General features: G+C 32.2%; 1 protein-coding gene and 1 long non-coding RNA gene across 2 annotated transcripts; one reads left to right on the forward strand and one right to left on the reverse strand.

Moving 5' to 3' along the window:
• Positions 1 to 1152: 1152 nt before the first annotated feature.
• On the reverse strand, positions 1153 to 5193 carry LOC143051798 (uncharacterized). Its single transcript, XM_076224738.1, has 4 exons — positions 5062 to 5193; positions 3546 to 3756; positions 2577 to 3072; positions 1153 to 2120 (listed from the first exon to the last, which is right to left on the reverse strand). Exons 2-4 carry the CDS (start codon positions 3747 to 3749, stop codon positions 1714 to 1716), a joined length of 1107 nt encoding a protein of 368 aa, XP_076080853.1. The 5' UTR covers positions 3750 to 3756; positions 5062 to 5193; the 3' UTR covers positions 1153 to 1713.
• An 8351-nt stretch (positions 5194 to 13544) lies between these two features.
• LOC143055000 (uncharacterized) lies at positions 13545 to 19301 on the forward strand. Its single transcript, XR_012971912.1, has 3 exons — positions 13545 to 13838; positions 16837 to 16976; positions 19174 to 19301. It is a non-coding gene; the product is annotated as an uncharacterized LOC143055000 (long non-coding RNA).
• The last annotated feature ends 6788 nt before the right edge of the window (positions 19302 to 26089 follow it).

Consider the following 26089-nt stretch of genomic DNA (forward strand, 5'->3'; position numbering starts at 1 on the left):
ATTTTACAAGATCTTTTTAAAAGTTACCTTTTCTTTAAATTCCGAAACTCCAGCAAATTACATGTTTTAATATTAGGCCACTTTTGAATGGACTGACATTACATACTAAAAGGTGTATTTTTGCTGATAATTTTCTACTTAAACATGTTCAGGAATACCATTAATTACTTTGATTACCTGTCAAAGAGATGCAACAATAAATGCACACATTCATTGACAAAACACAGTGTCTATTACAGTGTCCAGAGCACTTCCATATACATGTATTTTCGTTATTTCACTTATTTTGTTACTAGCCCTAGTATAGAGTTATACTGATAAAAAAAAAGAAAAAAAAGAAACATACTTTAAAGTTTACACTTCTGAAAAAGTAATGCGAAGGAAATGATATATAGATAGCACCATCAATTAATATGAAAATCAAAACAAAAATAATGAGAAACACGCAAGTAAAAAATACATTGATAAAGAAGAGATATGTCGGTGGCCATTAAAATTTTACATAAAAAAATGTCTTAATGAAAGTGCTTGTAAGCACTGATCTTTACCTAAAAAATTAAATTATTAATCTTATCAATTTGTGATCAGTTCATAATGTTCATGAAACCAATTTTGCCATAACTTAAAAAAGCCATATAGTTTACTTTGATTCAGTTTAACTTCATTGCCATTTGCATTGAACTCAACATAAACCATTATGGCTTCAGCCTTGTATACTTCAGGGCATAAACATTTTGTAAATTTAAACTTAAGAAACTTCAGAAATGATCTGATTGTTGACTACAGTATTTATATTACACAACATTTATGATATAATTATACAATATACAACCATTTAACAACCTTACATACACACAAATCTCACTCAACAACTAATTCCATTTTGTCTAGATAAAAGTACAAAAAACTTTCATGCTTAGACTATTTAGTACATCAAAATGGTCAACAGATTTTTTTTTCTGATGAAACTTTTATTTAGTCTCTTGGTCCTTTAATAAATCTACGAGGATTCAATTCTAGTGTAAAAATTTCCAAATACAAAGTTGTGGGAACAGCAAAGAAAGCACTATTCATTTTACATGTTTTATACATATGTATATTGGTTCTTTTCCAATTAATGCTTTCCTTACAGGAAGTTCATTTATGTTTAAACCTGATACAAGTAAACAAACTTTTTGATATCATGCCTCTTAAATGTGGCATTTCATTTTTGAAGATATATAACATTTACAATGTATATCAAATATAAATTGATTAAATTGTTTCAAGATCCAATACAAGATTTTCCCTTAGATTAAATCTAAACAATTACCATTTATGACATTTTAGTTTGATATTTTATCAGTCATTTGACAAAACTATTACCTGCCTCTGGCAATACATCATTACCTGAACAGGTACATGAACTTATTTCTGTCAGTTTTTAAATATCAAATTACTAGATGTTGTTCCTCATGCCAACAATTGAAACACCAAAGAATGCACATTAACATTTACACAAATTTCATGTTAAACATGTTAAACATGCCCGTATTCTCTGTCATGGGAATATACATTATATGCCGTAATAACTTTTTAGTTTTGTTTAAAACAAATCAACTTTTCAAAGAAAGTTTGTTAACATAATCAAACATTCACATATTCACAAATTATTTATACAAAAAATATTGCTTGTTTTCACTGGGATAGTTATAAAGACAAAAATGATCATTACTACACAGTCACTTCCATGGGTGTTACAATAATGTCACCACACCCACTTCCTACTGATGAGGAATCATACGAGTCTACTGATTGGTTATCATCTGACCTATCCTCATCATTTTGCCATGACCCTGAGCTCTCCTCTGATACAGATGAATGCCATGTCCTGGTCGATGATCTAGATGAAGTCCATGACATAAGTGAAGCTGAACTATTGTCTGATGATAATGATCCTTTTTTACTTGCATGTCTGCGTAAATGTTTAGCCAAATGATCACTTCTCATAAATCGCCTTTCACAATGTTCACATGTGAATTTTTTCTCTCCTGTATGTGTTCGGCGATGTCGAGAACGTTCATCTGACCTTGCAAATCTTCTATTGCAGGACTCCCAATCACACTCAAAAGGCTTCTCACCTAAAATTATATAATTATAATGGTTTTATAGACATTTTTACTCAGTGTACTCAAACATTATTTTAAGGAAGTTTGATATTGAATGTGTGTATTATAGCCTCCTATCTTCTGCTGTCTTGGAGTCCGAATAATGTGTCCAGATAGGGCGACATGTCTTCCTGCAGACTGTTACCTTATACTAGCAAGTAATAAATCTGTCTCAGCATAAGCAGGGTTAAATTAGTTTCATTAACATGTTCTTGTTCTCAATATGAATTCAATTTGCTGCTGGATTTTAAAAGCCGTTCATCACTATCATCAAAGTTAACACAATTTGTATAGTTGGAATTGAAAAAATGAAGGTATCAATAGACTTACTGAGTTTTTACCTTTTTTTTATTCAAAGGGTTTAAGTGCATGTACATTTTGTAATTTTTAGTGCATGCTGTTAAAGGTGCATATAATAAAGTGATTTACCTGTGTGTGTCCGAAGGTGGGCTTTGAGATGTGAACTCTTGAAGTATGTTTTTCCACATTTATCATATGTACATCCATAATTCCTCCTTCTACCAGTGTTAGAATTAATGATATCGTCCACAGTCATGTTTCCTGGAGGTGGAGCCGGTGCTATGGGACAAAGTTTATCTAACCAGGCTTTACATGTCATGGCTTGCTGCAGTGGCTGAACTGTATTGTTGTTAATGAGAATGACCTGAACAAGTGGCTGTGAAGAATTATTGATGACCGTTGATTTTTTGGGTAGATTAGTACTCAATGTATTAATGTTAAGTGGACTATTTCTCAAAATGTTGTTGTTCAGCACTGATTGAGAATTCAATGCATATCCATTGCTTGTCACCTCAGATATCTTGGAATTTCCAGCCTCACTTACAGCACTGTTCACTATTTTCGGAACAAGACTTGGACGATCAAATGGAAGTTCGTTGTCATTTATTTTACCTTCCTTCAAAAGCTGAAAGCAAAAAATAACATCATTTTAACAATCTACAGATTTCTGTGCTAAAAATCTATCAAAATGATTTTAGAAATCATAACACCTTGAAAGCATTTGTTTCATTGGTTTGGTATAAAAAATGATTCAGTTAAAAATCTCTCTTTTATGTTTTGAGTGAATTGTAGTGAATTAATTGATTGAAGGTGATTAATTACTATCAGATAAACCACCCATGAACACAATTCATCATAGATTTATTTCCCAGTGAAGGAAATAAACATTTTGGTTCGTAAATAAATGGCAATCAAAGAGCAATTTTGAACAAACTTTTGGTATCTAAATAAAATTTGAGTGGTCATCTTGAAGGAATTATCTAAAATTTAAAGCTAACCATTAACAGATTATTTAGCCCATATGGTTAAACAGCAAATTTTATTCTTCATTAGAAAATTCAGAGCTTTTTTCTGTATAAATGTTATGTATGAACTTACCATGGCAAGTTTAGATTCTTTTTTGGGTGAAGGAGTTGGTTGTATGCATGTCTTCGTAGAACCTGTTTGACGTGCTTTGTACACTTCACAGTAATCTTTTGAGTTGAGAACATTGCCTATTGATAAAAGTGTCTCTATAGCTTCTCTCTCTACTGAATTACTGCATTCATCAATGCGCTGCTTCAAGGTACATTGAATACACATTTTTAGTCTGAAATATGTTAGAAAGAAATGCAAATAAAATGTCACAAAATCCTTTTTTTTCAAATATATATATATATATATATATATATACTATTAACTTTATTTCCTTCTTATCTAAGATTTTGCAAGCATTAAACAATTTTTGTACAATAATAATAAAACACTCATAGATTGAAGGTTCACCTTTACCTGTAGACAAAAATGGACAAATTAGCACCCCAAAATTACTCTAAGAGTTTAGACCCAAGTACAATACATCTGGGAAAGTTTCAGGGCATTGCAGAATTATCAAGATTTACAAAAATCAGATGGCAATTTGTTTAAAATTTATAAAAACTAAAACTGATTTAGCTTCACATGCTCTTTTTCATCTTTGCAGAAGCTACATGTACCTTACCAAAATAATGAAGGATGTTTCCCCATTAAATGTAATTATTGGGACACTTGTGTATTTATTTTCCATCTTCTGCTAAATGGCAAAAAATGCAAAGTTTAATCCAGTAAAGTTTATAATCTTCTATAAAAGAAATGGCATATGAATTTCATTAATCAAATTTTGTTGACTTTTAATATCTATTTATAATAAACACACATGTTTCTATTTATATACTAATAGTTTTCCCAAAGTTAGTCAATCACGTGACACCGTCTAATGCTTTCTCATCGATGGCATATAATCTCAGATATATTATTAAAACACTACTTTTTGTATGATAAATCAATTTATCTCATTAAATCAAGTTATTATAGAACACTATCAGTAATCTAAACGGTGTATGTCGTGTGTTTATAATTTAACATTGAAAATGGGTGAAACTGGTTCATGACCGAAATTTACACATTTAGGTCAATGACACACCCCCTAACCTGGATAAGCATGTTTCTTTCACAAAACTTTATTATTTCGCAAGAAAATAACAAAATATTTACTATGTTAAAAGATCAATATGTATGTAAATTATTTTCAGTTGTAAAGAGCCATAATATGATGATTGTGTCGAACTGCACTTTGATCGATCAGCTGTCAAAATCATGATCAGTAAGGGAAATAACTCCTCATAATAAACAATGAAGCTTTCATAACAAGAGCCTTTCGTTCATTTATTTCGAATATATATATATTAAAAAAAAAAAATTGACAGATAACGTGCGAATACATATAAAATAATCATGCACATTCATTATTTACACTGAAACAAAACCAGATCATGAAACACTGTTTCCAACAGAGAAAAACAGCAGAACAGAAGTCGCATTTGTTTTTTTTTAAGAAAGATATTAAAATAAGTTAAAGCAAATGAACATCGCTTACCTTTCACATCGAATGTATCTTAGAATTATTTCCTGATGTAAGAATTAAGAGGAATACATAAGCCTTCCTTTCGTTGTGAATATACAATTATTTCCAAAACACATCATTTGGGTGAGGGCGGGGATTTCTAAGCCAATGAAAAACTCTATTTTCTGAGTGTAGACCAATCAGATGAAAGTGATCATGCATTCCATGACTGTATTCAGATGATCTTGCACGTGGATTTTTAGTGTTTATTCTGTTAAGATGATGTGTATTGCAGCACGTCTTAAGGTGGTTTTAGAATGATTGGAAATCAAACGGAGAAAAGAAATACATAATGTTACCTTCCATGTACATCGAGACTGTTGGAAAATTATCTGAACGTGATATAAGGAGCGTATAAATGTTTATAAATACAGAATAGTATATTCAACACTAACTTGAATCTACATGGGCATATCTCGAGGGGCATAGGACTAGTTGACACTATAATGAGTTTATTTATAGACTATATATGATCATATATATACAACTTTGTTGACAAATTTAAATTTACGCCAATATTTGTTGTAGATTTTAGAGTTTAAACGACATTATAGGATTTTGAGTGTAATCATATGGATATGTGATCATATGTTATCATAAAAATGTAATTTTGTCTGATAGTTCGAGACATTCACTGTTTGAAGATACCAAGGATTTGTATACTAAAAATACAAACCCTGGTATAGACTCGGTATTTACTTACTTAAATCATTTGGGTCATTTCCCATACGAATACGAATACTTTATTTCTCATAAAACTACAATTACATAGTTATAGAGGAGGGGCTGGACAGGGGGTCAGTTTCTCCCTGCTCCCGCCCCTCTTCTCCCTTCTCTCTCTCCATTACCTTTTTCGACATACATTTCATTAAAATCCACTAAAGGGGCACTAGCTGCGAGATAATCAAAAGTATGATTTTTTTTTTGTTCAATCATTAATAAAAGTGAAAAAGTGAAATAATAATTTGCTTTTATCAGCTAAAATGGTTCAATTTTGTCAAATTAAGCTCATAAACATTGATAACTTGCAAGTGAATAATTCGACCTCATTAAATCCGTATACATGTGAACTCCAATTTAACCCCGTAGAAGGAGATAGAATAACGCATGCATTGTCCGGGTACTCGTATTTAACGGAAAAGAATGTCCACATTGAAAGTGAAACAAAGGTAAATAGTTTGATTAACTGATTCGATCCACACACAGTCATTCTCATAAAGGTAAAAACGAGGATAAACATAAATTTTTAATCTATAATACAAAATTTAACAGACCTATAAAAATCCCATGCACGAGTTGCTTAATCTATTTATATCCATGTTTATGTTTACATCGCTTATATGGTCATATAAGGTCAACTTAATAGTTCACACGAAACGAAGCTACATCTTATTGAGACCATGCCCTGTAAATTGTTTATTTTATACTTTAAATTTGATAGTTTGGAAAAATGTTTTACATTGTTATAAATAAAATATGAGAATTTGAGTCAAATTTTGGCAGCTAGTGTCCTTTTAAACATTCAGGAGCAGTTTCGCTTAGAAGATCAGTAATCCCATACATTAAAGTAACGAGTATCTCCCCTGTAACATTTAGGGCTTTCTCGTGCAAATATTTCTTCAATATCCATCCAGTTCAGTGGCGGATCCAAGGGGGGGGGGGGGTGTCCGGGGGTTGAAACCCCCTTTTTTTGGGCCGATCAATGCATTTGAATGAGAGCATATAGTTGGAACCCCCCCCCCCCCTCTTTTTAAAATGGCTGGATCCGCCACTGAAGTTGTTCAGGGGGAGATGTGCTTAAAAACATTGATAGACAGATAGGGTGCAATATGCCTGCAACGTGATCAGACGCATACAAATTCCCATCTAGAGGGGACTTTCCAAAGCAACCTCCCATATTTTTGATTTTTGACAAATTTTAATCGGGAATAGTCCTGTCAAAGACGGCAGTAAAACTCGTGAATGTGACCCCAGCAAAACTTTGATGCACGCCGTTTCCCGATGATAAATTTTTATGGCCCTGCAACGAAGTTGTCGGTTCTATATAGTTTTACCCTTGTCAGAAATTCCGTAATTCCGTCATTCTGCAACAAACCATTATACAGAGGTTTTTTTCTAAACGCCTTCAGCTATTGAGCTGATTTTTGATATGTTAGTTAACCAAGATGTGTTACAGCTTAAGTTTAAGTTTCGTTCTGCTCCGCTAATTTTTGTCGAAATTACGGGCTTTGAACTTTGATAAATTGTTGAAAATCACAGTTATACGGACTTTTTTTATAATGCCTTCAGATATTGAGTTGATTTTTGATATGCGAGTTAACCTTGATGAGTTACAGACCAAGTTTAAGTTTTGTTCCGCTCCGCTAATTTTTGCCGAAATTACGGGGCTTTGGACTTTGATAAATTGTTGAAAATCACAGTTATACGGACTTTTTTTCTAAATGCCTTCAGATATTGGGCTGATTTTTAGTATTTGAGTTAACCATGATGAGTTACAGTTTAAATTTAAGTTTTGTTCCGCTCCACTAATTTTTGCCGAAATTATTGGCTTTGGACTTTGATAAATTGTTGAAAATCACAGTTATACAGACTTTTTTCCATACGCCTCCCGATTTTGAGCTGATTTTTGATATGTGAGCGTACCATCATGTTTGTGTCCACATGTGATATTCAAATTGCAGATTTTTCAACTTTTTGGGATGGAGCCATTCGTGTCTATTTTTATTTAAAGTATAAATTTAAACTATAGAAACGCAGGATAATGTGTGAAAATACGGGAAATTTTTGTGACACTATAAGTGCAATTTCGCAAGAAACCAATTCGTTTAAAATGGTTGCCGAAAAACGCTGCTTGCAAAAAATAAAAATAAATTTCTTTTGGAAAATAATACGGGATATAATTTATCGAATATACGTAGAACAAGCAGTCGTTGAAAATCAGACAGAAAATGATTTTTGGAATGGAATAAACAAAGAAGAAGAAGAAAATTGTCCTTGAATTTGGTTATATTGGTGCACAACTTTCCCTTTATGTTCCAAGTGTAACAAGTTTTGGAATATTATTGGACTGTACAGAAAATATTGTTCCGGAAGCTTGTAAAATAGATTGCCAATACTGTAGTCGTAAAAGCGCAGTTTACACAGGACAGCAACATCGGTATGAGGAAAAAGTTAACAAAGGCCTGTCATTTTGGGATGTCAACACTTAACTTGGAACAGGACAGGAATTGGTGTGTTTTATTGTTGAGAGTTGGACATGATGCACAGTTGAGATTTCCCAACTATATTCCACTATGAGCTGCTATTCAAAAATAAATGTTGTCACCATGCTTTGTAAAATAGAACACAATCATAAAAGCTTATATATTTTGGTCCCTCGACAAAATGCTACATTTTCTTTAAGGCAACTTTAAAAAAATACATATATACCAAAAGTGCGCATATTCAGTCAATACTTTTTTTTTAATTTGGTATTTTGAAAATATATTTATATACAAACGGGCACGCAGAGCACATAGTCCGACTTCCTCCTTCTACAGTGTACAATTTCAAGGTGGAACTTTTATAACATGTATAATGTACTGAGCGTTTTACTTATAGAGGATGCATGTATGTTCTCAGATTTTTTCAATGTATCATTTTTCACGAATGACAGAAGGTTGAACTAACATTTAATACAGTTTGCAAGGTTTGTCTGCAACTATATATATATATATGCACACTACCCAAACCTTTACATCGTACAGAGAATATACTATATTAAAAACGTGTATTATTTATCTTTCACTTTTACAACTGACGGAATGTTTTTTTTTATCAGTAACCTTTTTCGATGGCTGCATTAGAAATGCGTCTTATAGACACAACAATTTCAAATTGTATTGTATCGTCCTGAACCAACCTGAAATATTTTCCACCGAACATTTGCAACCTCAAATCAATCAATTCGAATTGTACTTGAAAATCACCGTTCACTCAATAACATTTTTGAGCTGAATGTGCACCCTTTTAGTTGGAAATAAAACTAAATCAGTAGAATAAATAGTTTTACGAAGCCAGACAGGGGAAATGAAAACAAAATAACAAACACCATTCAGATCCCGTTACATAGTTTTGCAATACCTCTCAGAAAAAAAAACATGTAACCTTATATTGACTATAAATGTCATCCTTTTTCTGCCAAATTATATGCATATCGATTAACTTTGAAGCAATTTATCTAAAAAACAAGGATGGTGACATGTGTCTCTATACATGCACGGGCTCACAATAAAATCCTGGAAATTGTGAGTTTTTAGTCTTTCTCCATATATAAGAAATCGTAATAAATTAGTGACGAGGTTTGGAATATTTTTTTCGTTACTATATATATGCCATTTTGAGGGCATTATCTGCGACTGTCATACAAGTGAAAGGTTTGGCCAGCCATAAAACCAGGCCCAATCCACCTGTTTTCTACATAAGCAAATGCCTGTTCCAATAATAGTTGTCATAGGCGGATCCAGAGGGACCTGAGAGGCCCCCCCCTTTTCGTGGGAAAAATTTGGTTGATTATATAGGGAATCATTGAAGCATGACTGGAGCGCCCCCACCCCCTTTAGGTCAGTCAGCGGGACCCCCTTAGGAAAAGTTCTGGATCTGCCACTGGTTGTTATCCATTTGTTTGATTTTGCAGTTAGATTAAGGACTTTCCGTTTTTATATTTCCTCGGAGTTTCTTTTTGTTTGTTATTTTTCTTTTTATTAGCACTTTCTTGAATCTTTTGATTAACTCATTTATTAAATAATTGTTTTCTTGCTAAATTTTAATATACATTTTTGTCTCCTTTTTATCCACTTTTCTCCTTTCTCCTGCCCCTTCTCTCTTCTCTCCCATGCTCCCAATACCCTGCCCAGGCCCTCATAGAGAACACAGATAAATGTAACTATAAGGTACAATTTTTACAAGCATGTGTGAACAATACAATGAAATTAACTCGGAGGACTGACTTTCTAATTTATAACTTTGATAAATTTACATAGTTTTTCTAATATTACAATATTACATGAATTAAACAGTTGATCAAATTATAGATATAAGGGTTTGACCAGCAGTATGTAGGTAAAAAAATTCTTTCTTTCAAACTTAAAAGATCCACAATTCATAATATAATGGTACTCGTCACCAATGTCGTTTGAGTCACATAGACGGTAGATTCTGTCTTCTCTCGGTTAACCCTGCCACCTTCCAGACTCAATCGGTAAGTGGTGACTACCACATCTATATTTGCATAATGTATAAAGGAATTTGTAAGGTAAAACAGAAAAATATTTTTCAAATTGAAAATTATTTTTAAAAGTACTCAATACATCGGACACCCATTTATCAGCAAACTGTGCATTCAATATATTGGACATACCACAATTATCAAAAATCTTTTTAATATATGATAGCCACTTAGTGTCTATTCCGTAATCATTATAATCTAAAAATACAAGTTTATATAACACAGCACAGATTTTACTTTCTTTTCCATTAAGAAGTCTACTCCAGAAATTAATCATTCGCAGTTTTACAGACACAGTAATAGGGTATCTGCCAAGTTCTGCATACACTATGAAATTTGGAGTGGACTATTTTAAATGTAAAATCATTTTACAAAATTGTAAATGTACACGTTCAAGTATATCTATATTTTCAAAACCCCATATTTCTGATCCATATATCAATATTGGTAAAACCATTTGTCAAATAAATCAAGTTGTTTTGTCTACCTTTTTTTAAAACACTATACATAGCTTTTATAGCTTGTTCTTTTAATTATTTTTTATTTGATAAAAAGGATCCACTTCTAGAAAATAAAATACCTAAAGATTTGTATTCTTTTACAATTTCAATGTCGTTACAATTAACTGTGAACTTGAGATTTGCTGGCATTCTGCCACTCGAAAAGATGAAAACTTTTGTTTTATTTGTATTTATTTTCATTTTCCATTCTTCACAATATTCGTAAAAGGTATTTAAGATGTATTGTAGATCAGTGCTATGTTCTGCTAATAAAACAGTATCATCTGCATATAAAAGTAAAAATAATTTCAAAAGTACTGTCAGCTTATTTTCGATTTCTTGTGAAATAGATTTTAAGCCTGTTTTATTTTTCTTTTCAAAACAAGTTTGAAGATCATTTAAAAATATAGAAAACAAAGCAGGTGAAAGGTTTTCCCCTTGCCGCACCCCAATCTCACAAGGGAAGAAATCAGATTTTTTTACCCTGATGTATAATACGAGATTTGGCATAATCATACATGTGCATACTCTGAATAACACGAAAAAAATTCCCATTTACTTCATTCTGCAATAATTTGAACAGAAGTAAATTTCGCTGTAGAGAGTCAAACGCTTTTTCAAAGTCGATAAAAGCACAATGTAACTTTTTCTTTCCCAATTTCAATAATTGAAATAAAATATGTATAGTAAAAAAATGTTCAGTCGTAGAATTATCCCTTCTGAAACCTGCTTGGTTTTCATTTAGTATACATAATTCATCAAGATAATTACATAATATTGTGTTCAATATTGAGGTAAAAAGTTTACCCAGAGTAGACAATAACGTTATAGGCCTATAGTGTTGTGGATCATTTTCCGAGCCTTTGTAAAACAATGGAATTACACTTCCTATTAACCATGCCTCAGGCAACAATCCTGTGTCAAAAATAAGATTAAATTAAAAACCAATTCTTCAGAGAACAATTGAAGGTCTTTCCACCTCGATAATAAGAACTAAATTCAAAAAACGATGTTAGAAAATGTCACTCCTTGTAATTTGGTTCTTCAAATTGATATAAAAAATAAGATTAATAGGTATGTGCAGAAGACTTAATTGTTTTATTATGAACAGAAAATAATTTTTAGCAAAGGTCAAAAACCAGAACGTCAAATTGACCTTTGACCTCGACCTCCATTTCAAGGTCATAGGTCAGTGATCTCAAATCAAAAGACCCCAGGTCAATCATTTGTATGGTTGTGGAGAAATACTGATTTCAAATACATAAGGGGAGAAAACTCCTATAAGGGTTAACCAAAACACTTCGACTGAAATAGGTTGAAGTTGCGCCTTTTTGTAAACAGTTATTTGGCAAACAAATCATATCTTTAACTGTAACAGTTTCTGTGGAATAACGATAACAAGCAAAATTCAAAATTTAGAACATGACCTTGACCTTTGACCTTGACCTCAATTTCCTTCAAATGGACAAAGGACTTCATATCAAAAGACTGTAGGCCTCTACGACTTATAACGTATGAATTTATCCAACAAATTGCCTATCTTAAATTTTCAAAGGGAAATAACTCCCATAATATGTCTTCCGATCACTCAAGTCAAAATAAACCAAATCATTCTCAACAGTAGACGAACAATTTGGTGAAAACAGTTTGCTAAAATCTTTTACGGTTTTAGAGATATAGCGATAACAAGAAAAAGGGGACGCAGGGAGATAACTCTTATAAGAATAAGTGTTCGGTCACACAGGGTGAGTTTTGAAACCCCTATTACTGTACAACATCATTGGCCAAAAAATCCATTCGATATGTTGTAAGACAAAAAAGCATCTCCGACGGCAGAAGAAAAAAAAAATTAAAAACCAATTCTTCAGAGAACAATTGAAGGTCTTTCCACCTCGATAATAAGAATGAAATTTAAAAAACGATGTTAGAAAATGTCACTCCATGTTGATGTAATGTGGTAAATCAAACTGATATAAAAAAAAAATAAGATTAATAGGTTTATGCAGAAGACTTTAATTGTTTAATAATGAACCAGAAAGAATTTTTAGTAAAGGTCAAAATCTAGAACGTCCAATTGACCTTTGACCTTGACCTCAATTTTGAGGACATTTGTCAGTGATCTCAAATCAAAAGATCCCAGGTCAATCACTTGTATGGTTGTGGAGAAATATCTAATTTCAAATACAAAAGGGGAGAAAACTCTTATAAGGGTTAACCAAAACTCTTCGACTTAAATATGTCGAAGTTGCGCCTTATTGTAAACAGTTATTTGGCAAACACATCATATCATTTACTGTCACAGTTTTTCTGTGGATTAACGATAACAAGCAAAATTCAAAATTTAAAACATGACCTTGACCTTTGACCTCAATCTCCGGCGCAGAGATCACATATCCGTTCCGTTCAATACTACGTAACACTACACTCAATATGACCTCTGCCATACCTTTTTTTGCGTACTTTTTTGTTCCCAATCTCTAATCAAAATCTACATTACTGTTTATTTAATTAAGATACTTTTATGGGAAAAAACATAGAAATTCTCATTTTTGCGAAGAAAAGTATATCAAACGGAAAATGTTGCTATGTTTATTAACTTAATACTGAAAGTTGCATTTCCATTAGAGATTAAATGTCTTTCGTAAACACAGCCGGTTGAGAAGGGACTATTTTGTCACCGTAATTACTATTTTTACTATATTACATTAATTTTATATATTAATTTCTACCTAAAATTGCAATTACTATTATGTTCTGTAATGCCTGTAATAGTACAGATTCCCGGAGACATCATTTTAAATTTTTACCCTGCCACGTTTTTTTTTTGTCGCCGATAAGAACAACATGGTGCTTGTTTTGTTTTGTCATGGACTTTGGTGCAGTTTGATGTAACCCGATGTTTTCTGACATGAGCCCACCCTGAAGAAGATGGAGCAAAGACAACATGTATTATGCAGAAAATGCAAATCAATATAAGCCATTTGGTAAGCACAATAATTATTGGCAGGGCTTATTTTACCAACTTAGCATCAGTTATCAAATAATATTGTGGGGGGGGGGGGGAGGGGGTAAGGTAATGTATACAAAAACACAGTACTTATAACAACAATAATTGTTCACCTGTATATAAACCACCCTGCTAGCCACTATAATAGGTCTTAAAAAAAATACCCCACATCCATAAGTGGACTTAAGCTGGCCTCTACATTTCTATTGATACATTTGTAAATCAAGATACATTTGTATATGTAGGTTGTCACTTACTTTAAAAGTTTGCAATTTTATTCTTTGATATAATTTCTCCACATTCATACCTACACAATTAAGTCCTTATAACTATGATGTCTTGCAAGTATATTTTTATTTTTTTTCTGTCAGGATGAAGATGTTTTTTATAATTATTTTGACTACATTCAATACCCATAGATTTATTTTAACATCAGCTAGTGGGCCCCACTTATGAAAATTTCTGGATATGCCACTGATTATCATATTTGTACTTAAAGTCTACCACCAGTTCCATGTTGTACAGTTTGTCCAGTTCAGCAGGGGATGCAAGTACAACTGACAAAACAGAGTAAGTTAATTAAAAGTACTTGCATATCATTCTGTTTTCTAGCAAGGACTAGAGAGTGAAGTGTTTATAAAGCGACAAATTAAATATGATAGTAATAAATTGTAAAATGATAGAAGATGCATAACTAATCAATACTTATATCTTTCTTAGATTCACCATAGTTCGATTTAAAGTCAATCTTTTTCTGTTAGGTACAAATGTAGTAGTTCAAATACTTTTTGCACTAATATGTGTTAGTTTTGCAAACAAATGCACACAAAGAAAGAATAGATAAGGGACATAGGCTCATACAAACAGCTGGTGAAAGTTTTGCCTATTTATTTTAATCTGTTTTTTTATTATTCATTTTAAAGGTAGAAATCATAGTTATGTATAAAAAAGAAGATATGTTGCCAGTGAGACAACTATCCACAAAAGACCAAAATTAATCAGACATTTACAACTATAGGTCACATTATGGCCTTTAAAATGAGATGTAGTTTAAGTCTATGTGACATTATCAGACACAAAAAAATATTCCCTGAATTTTTACAAAGGCCAAATGATACCATGATGGATCGCTTGACCATGTTGACTGTAAGCTGTCAATAGACAATAGACAATACTCTATTTATAAACCTCAGACACATAGGTGTACAAGAGGACATCATATATACATGTATACACATGTTTATACTCAATACATTCACACTAAACATAATAATGCTACATACATGGGAAAATATAGCAAAATGTCAATTTACAAACTACTATAACATTCAACTAAAAAAAAGAGAAAAGACTAACATAAATCACAAGTATTGTGTAAGAATTTTTAAAAATATTGCTAAGTTTTTGTAAAGTTCCACATGACAAAATGTTAAATGTCAATATAATGAATACACTAAAATTAAGAACACTTTAAGTTCTAGACAATCAAACAAATAATATTTGAATAAGTACAAATGTATACTTTATACTGAACATGAAAAATGATATATATTATATAAACTCTTATTGAATTTTTATGACCTCACAGAAATGTGGTTATAATTCTCATTAGAGCTAATTTCCTAATGCTTGTAAAATAAGACTTTAGTTCACTTGCCTGCAATGTTAGCTCAAGCATTGTAATAAAAATTGACATCTGCAAACAATATAGATAGGCATAGTTATTTAAACTTGTATATTATATTTCAATTTAATTGAATGTTATCCCAATAACAATTGTACAATATACAAACAAAACAAGCAAGCTAACCAAATTCTTACTCTACATACATTAGGAAATTATCTCTAACTACTGCTTCTATAATTTCCTTTCAATTTAGCAGTTATGACACCGTTATGCCAAAAGATGATTTAAAGGGGCATCTGGAGTAAAAAGACAGACTACTAGTCTAAGTATAACATGAAATTGATTATATCAATCAAATTATAAAATATTTGACAATTTTATTTTCAATTAAAGTTTAACACAAATGTTTAAGACTGATTAACTTCTCTTAAGTAGTGCATTATATAATGTCAAAGTTTTATTCACAAAATTCATAATGCTACAAAGTACTGAATTTTTATATAGTTTGTAAATGTTGTGCTATTCATCTACATCTTCTGTGTCATTACTTTATTTACATGCAAACATAGGATCATACAAATCATAAATAGTAAACATTGTAAAAAAAATTTGTACAAGGCCAAAATTAAAAATATGTTTGTTTCCCCTCCCCCCACCCGGGTAAAAAATAAGCCCCCGGGTCAAAAAATTATTTCCCACAAAAAAATCGGATTTATTTTTTTCCTGAAAATAATTTGTTTTCATTTTTGGAAAGTGCTTGAAAGCAGAAGGATAGATAATCTAAATAAATACACTCAAATTGAGCACAAATAACTGCTAAGTGGCCTGGACTGGACAAGACTTTTAAATGTGGCCTAAGTTGAAAAGGCTACATAGAGGTCAATATACAGTCTCCAACAGAAAACCAAAGAAGGAAAAATATAGTGAATTTTGGAGAATAAATATTATTAAATGTACATGCATTTGAATTATTTAAGATATATTGTTTCAATTTTTTTTTAGTTCTAGGTTCCACGTAACTATCATTTTAGAAAACTGGGATTTCAATGCTAAGTCTTATTAGAGGGATATTTGATTTTCATTGGTTGTAGATATGGAATCTGGCAATGGTAAATAGACACTGACAAGTCTTTGATAACATTTTTTATTGTTTTGAATTTTTCTTCGTCAGTTGACTAAAATTAGGTGGAGGTGTGTTCTAATTTCCAACAGAGGAGCAGTCAACCTATATCAATATGTGCATGAAGCAATTTGATAGTTGCTAGATACTGAATGATTATACCACAATAAAGTTTAAACCTGTGCATATATACTTAAAATACGATAAAAAAAGTCATGTCTTTTTCAGGACTTCTGAATCCAATCATGAAGTATGGAATGTTATTGAGATATGGTTTTGGTGGATGGATGGTCATGAAGGACCTGCCACTGTCCTGTAGTACAAAGTATATCACTGGATTTAGCTCTTTGTCTAAGTGTATTATTAAAGTACTTTGCTTTGAGCTCAGTTCATTGTTATGCAATTCATTCTTTGTGAAATTAAGATTTGACAGACAACTCTCATAGACAAGGATTTGTCAAAGTAGTATCACCTCTATGTACAATGTAAGTATTCGGGAGATAAAAGCATTCTATTTTGATTTGAACAAAACATTTTATAAAAAAAAAGTGGGAACAAATTTACCTGACAATGCTACTCCCGCTACTAGCAATATAATGCTAGGTTGTTTTAATACATCTGTACTGCCTGCTGATGACTCGGCCCGGAGTGTAAATGGTCCTTCAATTAGGAGGGAAAAAAATTATAAGGCCTATCTAGTCTAATCGATTTCTAAAACTATATTTCATTGCACATGTTCAACATTTTTATACAACCACAAAAAATTTTGCGGTCGTAAATTGGTATCCTGTCCGAAAGATGGATGGTTTCCGGATAATATCTTTAGTATAAGTAATTAGGAATCAATAAAATTATAACACAACGTTTATAACCACAAAAGGAAGCTTGGGATTGATTTTGGGGGTTATGGTCCCTAAGGTTTAGGAATTAGGGGTACAAAGGTGCCCAAAACAAGCCTTAATCTAGTGTCAGTATAAAAAGTTGTGTATAAGCTAAGTATTTCAATTGTTTTAAAATTGTACCACAATGTTTAATACCATAAGTAGAAGGTTTGTATATATTTTGTGGGTTATGGGACAAACAGTCTAATAATTAAGGGCCAAAAACAAACATTTTTGTAGATTCAAGACCCTTAATTGGGCCATAATAAATAATAGGTTTGTTTGCCCAAACGCTACCTACTCTGAAAAAAGCTGCCTACTCGAATTCTTTTATTGTCCTGATTTGAAGAATTTTTTTTTTAATCAAATAGATATGAAGACTAATAAACATCTGATACTTCAATTTCTTTTTTTGAAAAAAGAAAAAGAAAATGCCTCCCTACCTACCCACTGTATCAAACTTTGGGTAGGGTTTGGGCAAACCAAAATATTTTTAAGTGTGGCCCAATGTATGTAGAAATTGAGTCAATATCTAGCTATACATATGCTATAGATTTTCTATAGGAGTAACTAGATATCACTGAGATGGGAGCCATCTCTGTGGGCCCCGCTGTGAATGATGTGCATTAAAAAATTGTATCTTTACCATAGGACATGGGTTTATCAACTGAAATCAAAGTTTTTGACCTAGACCTTTGACCTATGAAGTTGAAAATAAATTATGACACACCCTTTGGTGTTGGTTTATAAACATGTCAAGTATAAACTTTGAAATGATAAAGGTTCTCAAGATATAGAGCGGACACGATCTTTACCATAGGACATGGGGTTGTCAACTGAAACCAAAGTTTTTGACCTTGACATTTGACCTAGGAAGTTGCACATAAATTATGACACACCCTTTGGTGTTGGTTTATATACATGTCAAGTTTAAACTTTGAAATGACCTATTTTGTGTCAACTATTTATTCACAATCCAAATTCAGTGCTCAATCAAGCTTGAATGTTGTGTCAATACTTGCCCAACTGTTCAGGATTCGACCTCTGGGGTCTTATACAGCTGTGCCCTGCAGAGCATCTGGTTAAATTTATACTTATTTTATTATTTTAGCTACTTATAAAAAAGAAGATGTGGTATGATTGCCAATGAGACAACTATCCACAAAAGACCAACATGTCACATACATTTTCAACTATAGGTCACTGTATGGCCTTCAACAATGAGCAACGCCCATACTGCATAGTCAGCTATAAAAGGCCCCAATAAGACAATGTAAAACAATTCAAACGAGAAAACTAACGGCCTTATTTATGTAAAAAAATGAACAAAAAACAAATATGTAACACATAAATAAACAACAACCACTGATTTACAGGTACCTGACTTGGGACAGGCACATACATAAATAATGTGGCGGGGTTAAACATGTTACCGGGATCCCAACTAACTTTAACTAGTTTGGACAAATTTCTAAATGTTTAGCATTAAGATGACTTTTAAATTGGCAGCAATATTAATTGGAGTCAAATAAGGGTTTTTTTTGCCCTTACTCCTTTGAGATATTGAATTAAGTGTTGACATTTAAACGGCTGGATTGACAAACAATGGCATACCATGTATATCCCTTATCTTCAAAAAAACCAGAAATTACAAAGATAATTTTTTTTTTTATTATATTTTCAGATCACAATTATGTTAACCTGATCATAGGAGGTTTATCTAGAAACATGAGAAGCATTACAAGCCTGCATAGATTATACACCCTCTCACTTTAAAAGAACTTACAAAGTAGACTTAAGAACTGATAAAAAAAATGATTCATGTTTCAATTAGTGAATTGGAGTGATTCTAATTGCACATGCAAATGTGTGTGCATTTAATACATGTATTAATTACAATGAATTTTATTAATTGTTGTTTTGAAAATTTTGTATGTCTTCTTAAATCTATCATGAACATATTGTTGTTAACAATTAAAATAGAAATAAAGAATACATTTTATCAGTTTTAGCCAAATAGTATGTTAATATGAATGTCCTTCACATTGTTTACATTTTTAAAACTTCAAAAACAGCCTTTTGCTTTATACTACTCATAACTTCAGTAATGTTCAGATAAGACGGATTTAACTTTTTACCTAAGATTTAAGATTTAAGCATATGAATTCAAGGAAATAATTGGTATGAGTCAATTGGACAGCATTCCAAAACACAAAAATCTGAATAAAATACTTCAGTTACAAATAAAGATCTGCAATCAACAAAAAGAAAACAGTAATAACAGTTGTCTTGCAAATAAATTATAATGGGTTAAATGCATCTCAAACTGGATACATGTACATCATGTCTGTGCTTGATTAAATGGTTGTATTGATGCATAAGAAAGTTCAGTATTATAACCTCTTACAATGACAATTATTTCATGACCCCACACAATGAACTTGCAGAGGGGATAATGTTTTGATCCATGCATTTGTCGGTCTGTCTGTCAGTCCTGGTCTTCAACAACTTGTCATCACAACTCCTCTGAAAACACACTTGTAAGAGAACTTCATGAAATTTCATAGATGTGCATATCAACAGGAAATTGTGATTTAATTCTTTTTCTAGAAGTTATTCCTCTTGAACTTATTGGCCTCAATTATACTTCAGCAATAGTTTTTCATTGAAAATTATATGAAACCTCAAAAGAGAATCTTATTAAGCTTTGTAGACAACAAGGACATACTAGGTACATTGTAGATGTTTGTCCAGTGACAATGTGGGGACATGTGTATGTGTAACAAAAAATTTGTTCTGGCGTGACATTTGTTCCACCGGAACAAATTTCATAGGAAATATGTTCCACTGGAACTTATGTCACAGAAAATATGTTCCAGCACTATAAAATTTGTTCCGGAACTAATTTTTTAACCAAGTGTGAAATAAGTTCCGGAACAAAAATCACAGCACCATGAGTTTTGTTCCAATATTAAAATTTAAAAAAAAAGTGAAATAAGTTCTTTTGATATTAGTTTTAACATGTTTAAACAAAGGTATTTTATAGGAATCAATGAAAATGTTCTGCTCGAAACTTATTTCACAGAAAATAAGTTCTGTGCTTGCATGGGGTACATTTGCAATTGAAGGAATGACTGTAGGATGAAGATAAGAAAATGATGCGATGATAATGTATCTGTGTTTTATGGTTTATGTGGTATTCAACCTCCTTGTTTCCTAATGATCTGTCATGGGTGTTCTAATCATACATGTACTTAGCTATGATAATTGCACATTTTTAAAAGAATGTGTCTTTTGATTCTTTATGTCTTTTAATATAATTGATCAGTCACTTTGTCCTTTTCAAAAAGTACAAATGTTCATCTTTAACTATAATACTTTTTTTCGGAGTGACTTTTATTATTATTTCTTATTCTACTCTTTCCTGGCTCATAAGGTCCATTTTTAGTATTATTAATTGAGCATGTTATTAAAATTTTGCTTTACTCCACATGATCCAATTGGATGTTTACACTTTTTATTTATTACATTATCAATATAATACATGTTTTTTATAATGACTTTAAACTCACTGATGACAAGTGCTCAGTATATAAGATAACTTGTTTAACCAGTGGAACATATTTCACAGACAAGGAACTTATTTCACCAGGTAAGGAACAAATTTCACAAATCCAGAACTAATTTCACCAGGTAAGGAACAAATCTCACAAACATGGAACTTATTTCACTAGGTAAGGAACAAATTTCACCAACCCAGAACCTATTTCACCAAGTAAAGTGTGGAACTTATTTCATAGAGATGGAACAAATTATATAGAAATTGTCTGTGAAAAAAGTTCTCCCAGAACATATTTCCTGTGAAATTAGTTCCACTGGAACTTTTTTCACAGGAACAAATTTTGGCTCACATATGTGCTAACAATGGTTTTTGAATTTATTTTGAATTCAATATGGCATGTACAATGTTTTACTAGATGATAAATTTAAGCTCAATGTAGCTTCCAGGTTTTGTTGGCTTACTGAATAAAAAATATGAGATGTGTTTGTTGCTAGTGAGAAAATATTTTTTTAGCAGTGATAATGGGTCCAGAATTTTTTTCAACTTGAAATAATAACAATTGATTAACAGTACATACATTCATCACTGGCTTAATGCACACAACTCCAATACCAATTATTGATAATGCCAAGAGTATCAGGACATAATTTGGGTGTAACAGCTACCAAGGTATCTGTCAGCTTAAAACCCAGTCCCCAATCATGTATATTAAATAATAGACATTGGTTAATGTGCAGTAAAAGTCAAGATTATATGATACTAGAGAAGGGGTCAAAATGCAAGAATAAAAGTAGAGTAATAAAATCATTGTCATGTTTTATACTGCAAGATTCAGAATTTGAAAGAATTATTTCATATACATGTAGGTGTCTATGTACTGTAAAATGCTTGCACAAGAATAGGCTTCATAAAAGAAAAGCAATATATTTTTCTCATTTGGTAGCAAGAACTTTTATTAGGATAGGAACAACCCTACCAAGCTATGAGAGGCTTTCCCTCTGACAAAGGGTTATGCTGTTATACATGTATCACAGAGGTTTGTTAATATTTGCCATTTACCTTTTTTTAATGGAAGTTTAATGGATTCCTAATGGTATGGATACATTGGGCCCTAAAAAAGAATATGTTTGCTTGCCCTAATCCTACCTACCCAGAAAATAGCTGCCTAATCAAAATCTTTTATTGTCCTGATTTGAAGAAGTTTGTTTTTTTAACTAATAAACATCTGATACTTCAATTTCTTTTTGTTGGAAAAAAAGGAAATCAATGCCTACTTACCTACCCACTGTCTCAACCTTTGAATGTAGGGTTTGGGCAAACCAAAATATTTTTAAGTGTGGCCTTGTAGTAATATATAGCACTTTATTCCAGATTTCCCAACCTTAGATCTTCTTAATTTCTAAATTGTTCTTTTTGCAAAAACTTTGGAACACAGGGAGGGGTTTTTGTTACAATTTGCTGGGCATGTTGGGTTTACGGTTTCAATAAGACTTTCACTTTACATGTACTTTGTTCCCACTGGATAATTTGTCTCCTCAGTGGCGGATCGAGAACTTTTCATAAAGGGGGGGGGGGGTGTATCTGACTGACCTAACGGGAGCCCACTCCAGTCATGCTTCAGCGATTCCCTATATAATCAACCAATTTTTTTCTCAAGAAAAGGGAGGGCAAGCCCCCTGGATCCGCCTATGCTTCTATGTCTATCACTCTATGACATGTAAATTGAAGTGTGATTTTTGGGGGTTTCTTTTGTATATATGAACCCGGCAAATTGTAACAACCCATGTGGATTACACAGAGCTGCTAAGTGGACAACTACCTTCAAGGACCAGGATCAAAGGTGCTAACCGAGTGATAAAAAACTTGAAAGACTCAAGCCGTACATGTAGCCTGTCGGCAAAATTCATAGAATTTCTTCTTTTTTCGCTTCAAATATACTCCTCATAGTTACCAGGATTGAAATTTTGTGTTTGCGTCAGATGCACGTTTCGTCAAAGTAACTTTAAATCTTCAATTTGGCGGCAATCCTAGTTGAAGGAGATGAAGCGATGAGATGATTCTCATAATTTCCGCCATCGCCACTTTACCTGATTACTCCTAACCTTCCGCATAAAAAATTTCGACAGTCCTCGCTAGGTTGTGTATCACGCAAGGGACTTTGCAGAGAATACCGAATGCTTGTCGGCCATGAGGAAATTTCCTCATGGGGTCGGACAATGTATGGCAGAGGTCATATTAAGTGCAGTATTGCGGAGCATGTATGGAACGGATATGAACTCTGCGCCGGAGATTGCTTTGACCTTGACCTCAATTTCCTCCAAATGGACCAAGGACTTCATATCAAAAGACTGTAGGCCTCTACGACTTATAACGTATGAATTTATCCAACAAATCGCCTATCTTAAATTTTCAAAGGGAAATAACTCCCATAAGATTTTACCGATCACTCAAGTCAAAATAAAGCAAATCATTCTCAAGAGTAGACGAACAATTTGGTGAAACAGTTTGCTAAAATATTTTACGGTTTTAGAGATATAGCGATAACAAGAATAAGGTGACGCGGGGAGATGACTCCTATAAGAATAAGTGTTCGGTCACACAGGGTGAGTTTTGAAATCTCCATTACTGTACAACATCATTGGCAAAAAAATCTATTCGATATGTTGTAAGACAAAAAAGCATCTCAGACGGCAGAAGAAGGAGAAAAAAAATAATCAGAAGAAAAACAAAAGGTCTTTCCACGAAAAGTGGAAAGACCTAATAAACACACATAAACATCAATAAAAAATTCAATAGACGAACATATATACTCATTTACAATAAGATCACCACCAGGTGTCTTTTTATGGCCTTTAATATTTCATCTTTAGTGATACAAGCATACAAATACATTTGATGAATTTTCGTTAACATTATTTTCTAAAATGTACCGATCTTATGTTTCGTTATTTTTATTCAGATCCTTAAAATAAGAATACAAATCTTCAATATTTATATCAATTTTAGTTCCTTAGTTTACCTCGGTTTATAATTTTCCAAACTTTCTTTCGGGTTTTTTGATCGCCGATCTTTTTCATTTTTGAACGTAAATCATCGTTAAATGATCTAATATTTTTATCCATAGTTTTTTTTTTATATATAGAGTCTCACTAAGTCTCAAACGTTCCTTGAATATGCGTGAACCATATCGGTTATATAACCTTTTTGAGTTTCTAAACGCCCTCCATTCTCGGCGGCATTCTTTGTTAAGCCAATCACAGTGATTTTGTTTCCCTCCCGTGTAATCAAATCCATAAGTTTTCTGTACGAACTCCCCAAATGTATTTCTAGCAGAATTGAATAAAAAAAAACATCTCTTATTTCATTTACCGTTTTATAAATAGTATTTTTATCATCGTTTTGAACATTTTCAGTTTTTGTCATAATAAAAGATAACAATTGAGATATACTTTCTTTGTCAATATTTTCTTTATATTCATTAACTTGATCATGATTCCATTTTCCAATATCTGTATTATTTTCACCAGATTCTACATTTATATTTACATTTGATTGCTTAGTATTACTACAATTGAGTACTAATTCGAGTGGACAATGGACATCAGAGTATAAACTGATAAATGGTAGAACATCAAAATTTTCTACTAAAAACAATACATCTGCAGTACTTATTGCATAATCTAGGACACTTGTATTCTTGCTCGTAGTTTTACCTACTTCATCATTTCCTATCCGACCATTCATTTTGTTTTTCTTCTGATTATTTTTTAGGTCTTTCCACTTTTCTGTGGAAAGACCTATTGTTTTTCTTCTGATTATTTTTTTTTTCTTCCGCCTAATTTTGTTCTTGCGATAAATATTTGTTTCGCAATATGTCGCTTAGATATTTGGTATATGATATCGAACAGTTTATGCTCTTTTGAAATTTACCCTGCGTAACCCAATACTTTTCTTTGTAGGAGTTATCTCCCCAAACACTGTTTTCCTTGTGTCCACGACTCCTTCGCAACCGTAAAAGATAACGACAAATTTATTTTATAAAATTGCTTGTTATATCCTTCGCATGATTTGTCCAATTTCGACCGAAGCAATATGAACGCTCCATATGAGAGTTATTTCCCCTTTTGTATTTGAAATTTTGAAATGTATTTTAAACTGGAACACCATAAGTGATAGAGACCTAGGATCTTTTGATTTGATGTCCTTGGTCCAAAAAAATGAAAATTAGGTTAAGGTCAAAGGTCAAGGTCATATTCTAATTTTTGAATTAGGCTTATGTCCACTCATTTCCAGAAACCGTATAAGATATGGACAAACTATTTTGACTAAATTATTAGTTGCGACATGTGGTAACTTAATAATTTTAGTTGAAAGGGTGTGTAGACAATGAATGGGAGTTTTTGCCCCTATCATATCTTAAATTATGTGTAAAGTGATATAACTTATTAACCATACATATTAGAGACCTAGGGTCTTTTGATTTGAAATCCTCAGTTTGTGACCTTGAAATTGAGGTCAAGGTCATAGGTTAATTTGACGTTCTAGATTTTGACCTTTGCTTTAAATTCATATCTATACATCATCAAGCCATATGAACTGACATTTTAGACTGATTTTTAATATTTTAATATCAAAATAGATATTAACTGGTGGAAAGACCTTCAATTGTTCTCTGAACAATTGGTTTTTAATTTTTTTTTTTTTTTCCTTCTGCCGTCGGAGATGCTTTTTTGTCATAACAACATATCGAATGGATTTTTTGGCCAATGATGTTGTACAGTAATGGGGGTTTCAAAACTCACCCTATGTGACCGAACAATTATTCTTATAGGAGTTATCTCCCCGCGTCCCATTTTTCTTGTTATCGCTATATCTCTAAAACCATAAAAGATTTTAGCAAACTGTTTTCACCAAATTGTTTGTCTACTCTTGAGAATGATTTAGTTTATTTGACTTGAGTGATCAGAAGACATCTTATGGGAGTTATTTCCCTTTGAAAATTTAAGATAGGCGATTTGTTGGATAAATTCATACGTTA

Source organism: Mytilus galloprovincialis, chromosome 1 (genome assembly GCF_965363235.1).
Source record: "Mytilus galloprovincialis chromosome 1, xbMytGall1.hap1.1, whole genome shotgun sequence".
NCBI classification, from domain to species: Eukaryota; Metazoa; Mollusca; class Bivalvia; order Mytilida; family Mytilidae; genus Mytilus; species Mytilus galloprovincialis.

Excerpts from the sequence above, each read along its gene's own strand:
- LOC143051798 (XM_076224738.1), bottom strand. The coding sequence starts at position 3,749 with ATGTGTATTCAATGTACCTTGAAGCAGCGCATTGATGAATGCAGTAAT. Across the intron at positions 3,073-3,545 it reads AAGAATCTAAACTTGCCATG|CTTTTGAAGGAAGGTAAAAT; the intron begins GTAAGTTCATAC and ends TTTTGCTTTCAG. Across the intron at positions 2,121-2,576 it reads CCACCTTCGGACACACACAG|GTGAGAAGCCTTTTGAGTGT; the intron begins GTAAATCACTTT and ends ATATAATTTTAG.